The sequence below is a fragment of the Echinops telfairi genome, unplaced genomic scaffold, assembly GCF_000313985.2.
Source record: "Echinops telfairi isolate 266 unplaced genomic scaffold, ASM31398v2 ScPeMD7_7422;HRSCAF=8460, whole genome shotgun sequence".
Classification (NCBI taxonomy): Eukaryota; Metazoa; Chordata; class Mammalia; order Afrosoricida; family Tenrecidae; genus Echinops; species Echinops telfairi.
The window spans coordinates 1,847,021-1,854,205 of NW_022111322.1; the positions used below are offsets into that span (position 1 = coordinate 1,847,021).

The 7,185-nt window shown below is 56.5% G+C and overlaps 1 protein-coding gene across 1 annotated transcript in view; it reads left to right on the top strand.

Annotated features, from left to right (window-relative positions):
- SLCO2A1 (solute carrier organic anion transporter family member 2A1) overlaps window positions 1-6,318 on the top strand; it is a gene marked incomplete at its 5' end in the record, with an annotated part of 117,876 nt that extends 111,558 nt beyond the window's left edge. The window contains 3 exons of the mRNA XM_045297801.1: window positions 630-694; window positions 3,505-3,628; window positions 4,383-6,318. Of these exons, the coding sequence (XP_045153736.1) occupies window positions 630-694; window positions 3,505-3,628; window positions 4,383-4,506 (313 nt within the window). The remainder of the gene's footprint in view (window positions 1-629; window positions 695-3,504; window positions 3,629-4,382) is intronic.
- Window positions 6,319-7,185: the final 867 nt, after the last annotated feature.

Below are 7,185 nucleotides of genomic sequence, written 5' to 3' on the forward strand. Positions count from 1 at the left end.
AATTTCAGAAGGCGGTGGCAGAACATTGATTAAGTCCAATGCAGGGCCTTGCTGAGCTTAGAGTCCTGTACAAGGGTGTGCCGCAGTCCCGTGAGACTCACCCTGGGTAGGGGATGTTTCCAGTAGCACACGGAAGCCTTCAGCCCCGAGGGTGCTAATTCCACATAGTATCTGGGCTTTCTTTCACTGGTGTTAAGCTGCTCGGCGGGAGTTGTTCAGACCTGCCGTTATAAACACACCTTTCCGCCGCCTGCTCTTTTGCTGACTCCCTCGAAAGCCAGGAAAGCCACACGCACCTGAATCTCCTGGAATGTTGGCTCATGCCCAGGTTGCCGGGCCCTGCCCTCAGAGTTTCTGACTCAGCTGCTTTAGTCTGGGGCCTCGAAGGCACACGTCTAACATGCTCCCCAGCACTGTAGCTGCTGCTACTGCTGGTGCGTGTCCGGGAACCGTGGTCTCAGAAGAACCACGGGCGCAGGCTCAGGAACATTCGGCCCAGGGGGCTCCAGTCAGCCAGGGGCTTTCTTGGGCACAAAAGGGGTGGATTTTGACAGCTCTCGGGCATGCCCTGACTGAGAGGTGGCCCAGCCCGAGACCCTGGCGAGGCTAACTCCCACCTCACTTTGCAGTGTGGTGAACCAGGAAGAAAAGTCGTTTGCCATCGGGGTGCAGTTCCTGCTGATGCGCCTGCTGGGTAAGTGGCCTCGTTCACAGCCCTTTGACTTCACACCGAGCAGGGGTGGGGAGGCCCCATCTCGCCTCTGTTTTAAAGACAAGCTCTGCGTCATCACCAGCAGCTGCCAACCACCCTCTGTGGGCCATTTCCCTGAAGGCACGAGGTCAGGAAGGGCTGTCCGTCAGTCCATCGATGGCCCCCATGCCACACTACGTTACCTACAGAAAATGAAAGTGGGCGCAGTTGGAAAGACCTCATGAAGCGCCAACAGCAGATAGCTTCCCGTCCCCCTCTCTCTAAGAACTTTGCCGTAGGAACAAAGCCTCTCATCCCTGCCCCGGGCAGAGCAGCAGCTGAGCCTGCTCCCTGACCATTTTCCAAAATGGAATTCTCCTAGGGTTCTGGGCGGTGCCGCAGGTTAAGCCTTGGGCTGCTAATGGCAAGATCAATGGTTCACACCCATTAGCTGTTCCACGGGAGAAGATAAGGCTGTCTGCTTCTGTCAAGACTTACAGCCCGGGAAGTCCTGGGGAGCAGTTGTAGTCTGTTGTAGGGTCACCATGAGTTGGAGCCACTCCATAGCACCTAAGGACAGCACTGCGATCCAGCGTGGCCCTCTAGCACGTGGTTCCTATGCCGGCTGCTCGGCACAGGCAACAGCTCAGCATCCATGCAAGGACACTCTCTGGACACGTGCATGTGATCAGTACTGCCCCACGGGACCAGAGAGGGTGGGCTGCTGGAAGCTGCTAGGAGCTCTCTCTGGGTGAACACGCCTGGTGCCCGGGCCCAGGGCAGGGAGCCGTAACAATGGGCCTTGCTCCACATGGCAGGTCTTTTTCCAGACTGCTCATGAAGTACTGTCATTTTCTGTCATGTCCAGACACTAGATTTAATACTAGCCACTTCCATGGATACCTAGGGGTACAGTGAGGAGCTCTGATGGCATTATGCACTGAGCTGCTAACCATAAGGTCAGTGGTTCAAATCCACCAGATGCTCTGCAGGAGAAAGATGAGGCTGACTACGCCTGTAAACATTTAAGGTCTTGGAAACCCACAAGGGCAGTTCTACAGCCGTATAAAGTCACTATGAGTTGGAATCCACTTGGCGGCAGGGAAAGTGAGCGGGAGCACCAGATTCATGAAGGGCCAGAGGCCCCTGGGAAGAAACCGGACAACCTCCAGTTGGTTATGACTCATAGCAACACCATAGGACAGCTTCCAGGAATGGAAATCTTTGCAGAATTAGACAGCACATCTTTCTCCTGAGAGGCCACTGGTGAGTCTGAACCAGTAACCTTTCGGTTACTGCCATGACAAAGTGAAACCCCTCTCACACACCCTGGGGCGCCCTGAGGCGAAACGGACTTGACAGGCATTGGTGGGAGCGCTCATTCGTCACCATTGCCAGGAAGCCAGGCCTGCCTCTCACTCCTTGCTGGCTTCTACTGTCATTCTGCGGTGTGCTGTTGACGTCCCTGCTGAGACCAGATGGGCAGGGGCCTTCACAGGAACCCTTCTGACCCCGGGTTGGGTGAAGCTTGGACAGTGAGGCACAAACTCGCTTTTTCCTTGGCTGCGTGCTCCTCTCCACCAGGTTCTGCAGACGCTCCGCGCTGGCCCGTGGTACAAACCCAGGGCAGCAGGTTTTAATGGCTAGCGATCTGCCCTGTCCTCATGACGGAGCATTCCACTGTCAGGACGCCTTGTGTGCCCTCATTTGTAACTGTCTCTAAAAGCTCCCCCTCGGACCCAGGCCGGGCTTCATCCTGCCCCGCCAGCAGCTGAGTGGGCTGGGAAGCACCTGCCCTACTCTTTCCGGGGACCTTGGAAACAATGGCCCACTCCCACTGCCTTTGGCTTTTTATCTGCACTCAGATGGCTTAAGGCAGAAGGAGCCCTGGTGGGGTAGTGAGGCTGCTAACCACAAGGTCAGTGGTTGGAAACTGCCAGTCACTCTGTAAGAGAAAGATGAGGTTTTCTACTCCTGTAAAGATTCACAGCCTCGGAAAACCCACAGAGTGGTTCTACCTTCTCCTACAGGGTTACTGTGAGTCAGAATCAACTCAATGGCAGTGACTTGGGGGGGATGGGGGATTGTTTGTTGGAGTGACACCAGAGAAGAAAAGCAATCTGCTTCCATAATGATTATAGTCCAGAAAAGTCTATGAGCCAGTTCTACTTGAAGGCAATGAGTTTACTTTGGCTTTGGTATAAGGCTGGACCGGCCTGATCCACAGCTGCTGGAAAGTCCAGGGAAGCCCAAGGCTAAGGCAGGCTGAGCAGCCAGGCTGGTGAGGTCCGCCAGGGCTTCTCTAAGCCAACAGAGCAGCTCAGGGAAGGGTGAGAGCAGGGGATTTGAACCCAGGGGACCAGAGTTCAAAGTCTGGCCTGACCCCTCTCGGCCGGCTGCTAAGCTCACTTTTCTCCTTGATGAGAACAAGGACACCACTCCGCTTCCCTGTGAGGCCTCGAGGAGAGCCCTCGAGAGCTCCTGCCACAGGACGGAGTCCATGCGACCTCTACTGAGCCAGTCCCGAGTGTGGGCGCTGCTTGCCTCTGAGCTGGCATCATGGTGACCTGCGCGGCTCATTCTGTGCCCCAAGGGCTCCCAGGTCCTTTTTTCTCCTAGCCTTCTGATGAGAACCAAATTGTAAGCTTCCTTGCACACTCTTTGACTTCCCCGAGCCCCCTTGGTTGCCAGGGCAAAGTAGGACCCTAAGCATGCATGTGGACTGGGAGGGGCACTGGGTTGAGGGGAGAGGGGGAACTAGGGTCACCTCTGCCCGGCACTGCATGACCTGGACTCCCTCTCCCCGGGGCCAGCCTGGCTGCCATCTCCAGCCCTGTACGGCCTGACCATTGACTCTTCCTGCATCAAGTGGAGCTCACAGTGCTCGGGGAGGCGAGGGGCCTGCACCTACTATGACAACAATGCGTTCCGAAACAGGTGAGGGCAGGCAGTGGCCACCGCCATGGGCCCTGCCACAGTGAGAGGGGGCCAGCCGGGCAGGGCCCCTCAGAAGTAGCCTCGGCTCTGCCGCCCCCGCAGGCCCTCAGGTTGGGGGCATCAACGGAACAAGCGAGGTTTGTCAACGGGAAGGGAATGGTGGTGGGTGCTGAGGGAGAGGCTGTGGCTGTGGATCCCCTCTGACATGGGTTAAGGGCGGGGAGGGGGGGCGTTCCTACTCCACAGGCTGAAGGCCCACTTGCAGTGCGCTGCCTCCGGCACTGTCTTCAACCTCCATACCTGCCACCCTCATGCACACCAGAAACCATGGGCGGGCACCACAGCACGGGAATTGTTTTGGGAGGTGTTGGGGAAGACCAGGTGGGAGATGGGGCGGGGGGCGGCAAGAAGCCAGAGGAAAGGTGCCCCTATCCTCCCCACTGGTTGAGCAGCCTCTGCCTCCAAAGGCCTAATGGCCCCAGACTTCACCAAGCCAGAAGTGCCTGCTCTGGCCCTCTGGGGGTGACGACCCCTGGGCTAAGGAGGTCCATGCCCACGGCTGCCTGTTGCCTTCCTGCTTCCCGGGAGGTTTGCACCGGGTGGGGTCAGAAGCACAGAGGAATCAGTTCCCACCCCCTCTGAACCACTAAGCCCATAAAGAGGAATAATGCTCTTCTTCCTCGGGGCCCTGGGCCTGGGACGGCCACGGAGCCCTACCACCACCTGCCCTAGGGCTGTCTCCTCTGCCTCACAGGTATCTGGGCCTGCAGGTGAGCTACAAGGTACTGGGAATCCTGCTGCTCTGCTTCACCAGCTGGAGGGTGAAGAAGAACAAGGAGTACAATGTGCAGGAGAAGGCTGCGGCGGGCCTCATCTGACCATCTGACCGGCCCGGAGTACACCCCTCCCTCCTGCCCACATTTACTCATATTAACAACTCGTTGCCTTTTTGTTTTGTTTTTAATGAGAAAGACAACCCCAGCCATCATCTGCTTCCCGGCCACCTCCTCCTCCCAAAGTCCGTAGCTCCTGAGGGTGGCCATGACCGCCCCCCAACTGAGGGAGTGATGACCCCCACATGCCCAGGTTCTCCCCCAACTTGGATGCCCATTGAAGTCGCTCCTGCTCCTTGCCAGCCCCGAAGAGGGTAGAGGAAAGAGGCTAGCTCTCCTTCTTGCCCTCTGGCTACCTGACTGCTATGGAGAGCAGGCTGAGATGGGGTGGGAGTGGGTTGAGTTATTAATGGCCCGGAGCCAGGTCAGGGGAAGGGGCCCAGGGGCCTCTCTGAAGCGGGGATTGCTGGGAGCCAGGGGAAGCTAGCTCCTGTCCCCCTCAGGCCTTGGCTTCTTGCCCCTAGGCGCCATTTTGGCAGCTGCCATGGTGGGAAGTCCCGGCAGCTGCTTCCCCCTCAGTTCCCATGCTCAGACCCCAGCACGGTGGCTCCGAACCGCCAAGCACGGGCTGTCCACGTGCTGTTCACTTTAGCCCAAGCCAGTGCGACACGTGCCGTGCCTGTGTGTCCCTTGTACACCCGTCACGGTCACACCATGATGTACACCTGGGGAAGGACCGTGGGGTGGTAGTGATATGCAGACCCTCACCAGCACAGTCAGCAGAAGACGCTCCCCGAATTTCCCCGAAGCAGAGGGAGACTGCGTGTGGCCTTGCCGGTTCAGACTTCAGCTTGTGTGCCAAGAAGGTGTTAAGAGAGGCAGTAAGATGTCAGCAAAGCCAGTGGCCAAGCCAAGTAAATGCAAACTGCCAAGCTGGAGGCAGGCAGGGTTAACATTCCTGGTTTCAAATATGCTTGTATTCGTCAACCTTTCCCCAGACGTCTCGCTTCCTCCAGCGAGGGGGGTGCCCTCTGTGGGCCTGGCATGGGTTGAGAGATACCACCACTGTATGGTAGAGACTCAGAGTTAGAAGTCAGCCAACAAGGCCTTTCATCAACAAATGCTCTATTTACTGGAGACCAACTTGATACTAGGGTAGTGACTGGACATCTCCTCAGTGCATGGTTCCCACACATCTCACCCCACCTCCCTTCGCTAGCCTACACCTTCCTCGCACCTAGACCACTGCTTGGTGTGGGCAGTGCTGGGGAAGAGGGGCAGCAAGAACCCAGAGATTGTCCAGGAGGGTCTGACCCGTCCGGGGCTCCGCCAGCCTGACCTGGTGCCTGGCCCTTCACTGGACAGCGGCCAGGTGCACCATGTCCCCTGGAGCAGCTAGTCATCAGTCCATGGAGCCCACTAGGACCTTGAGTGCCTCTCCTTGTGGACGAGTCCCCCAGAAGCACACTGTCCTTACGCCACACCTCCAAGAAAGCCTCCGATATGCTATATGCCACAGCCAGACTGCCATGAGACTGAGGTCTTCATGGAAGCCGCTGTTACAGACAGCCTTACTCCCAAAGCCACGAGCCTTATTCCCAAAGACTGCACTCAGGAAGGGAGGCTCTATGCAACCTCAGGGCCAGCTTCAACATTTACAGCGGTTCTACTTAGAACACGATTCCCTGCAACTAACCCCGGCTCTTCTTGCGGTGATTTAACCAATTTCTAGAGACTCTGCCTTCATCTGAGGTCGTCAACAGTGAATGCCAACCCTCAGACACTAGATTGGTTGCCCTCGCAAACCTCTGCCCTATTGTGACTGTTGCTATTAATATATTATAATTTTGCTACTGACATGACTTGCTCGTGAATTTGTGCTGACATGTGTGTCGGTCAAAGAGCAGACGGGACCCCACCTTGGGGACACAGCAGCCCAGGAGGATAGCGGAGGGCAGCTCCCCACCATCAAGTAGGTGCTGCACAGGCAGCAGGCGCTTCTTGTTCCACCCGTTAGCTTCTGCATGTCACTGCCAAGGGCCCATGGTGCTGGGCTTCTGCAAGACTCCGTCTCTGCCCTTGAGTTTACAGTCCAGCATGGAAGTGGACACACACAGTTAAATCCATGATGTAAAACAGAATCCATTTCAGCATCTAATTGAGCACATGGTCCCAGTCATTGATCCTACTCAACAAGCCTTTCCTCTGAACCTTCCAGAGCAAAGATGAGCCCACAGACCAGCGTGTGAAACTCTCTTAGAAGGGAGTCATTCAAATGCATACTCCCAGCCCCCAGCCCCAGAGACCATTTCTGTGGGTCTGGAGGGGGCCCGGGAGTCACGTTTCCAACAGTCTCTTCTCTGAGTTGATTGTGGTCCTCGACCTTGCATGGCGTCATTGGGTAGCCATCAGCACCTTGGAGACGCCCACTTGGGTTCACGTCACTGAGACATTGGCAGACTCAATAGGCCTTTGATAAATTCTAGTGTGTGATCAAGTATGACAAGGTTGTTGGAAATCTGATGTTCCTGGAATGTTCCAACCAGGAGGAGTCAAACAAAACCCGGTGCCATTGAGTGACTGCTGACTCACAGTCCCCTTGATGGGGTTGCCAGTCTCATCTTTCTGCTGCAGAGTAGCTGGTGGACTTGAACTGCCAACCCTCAGCGGTACGACCCTTACCTATAGGCTTGACAACCAACGGGGACGGGGAGGGCTCCAAAA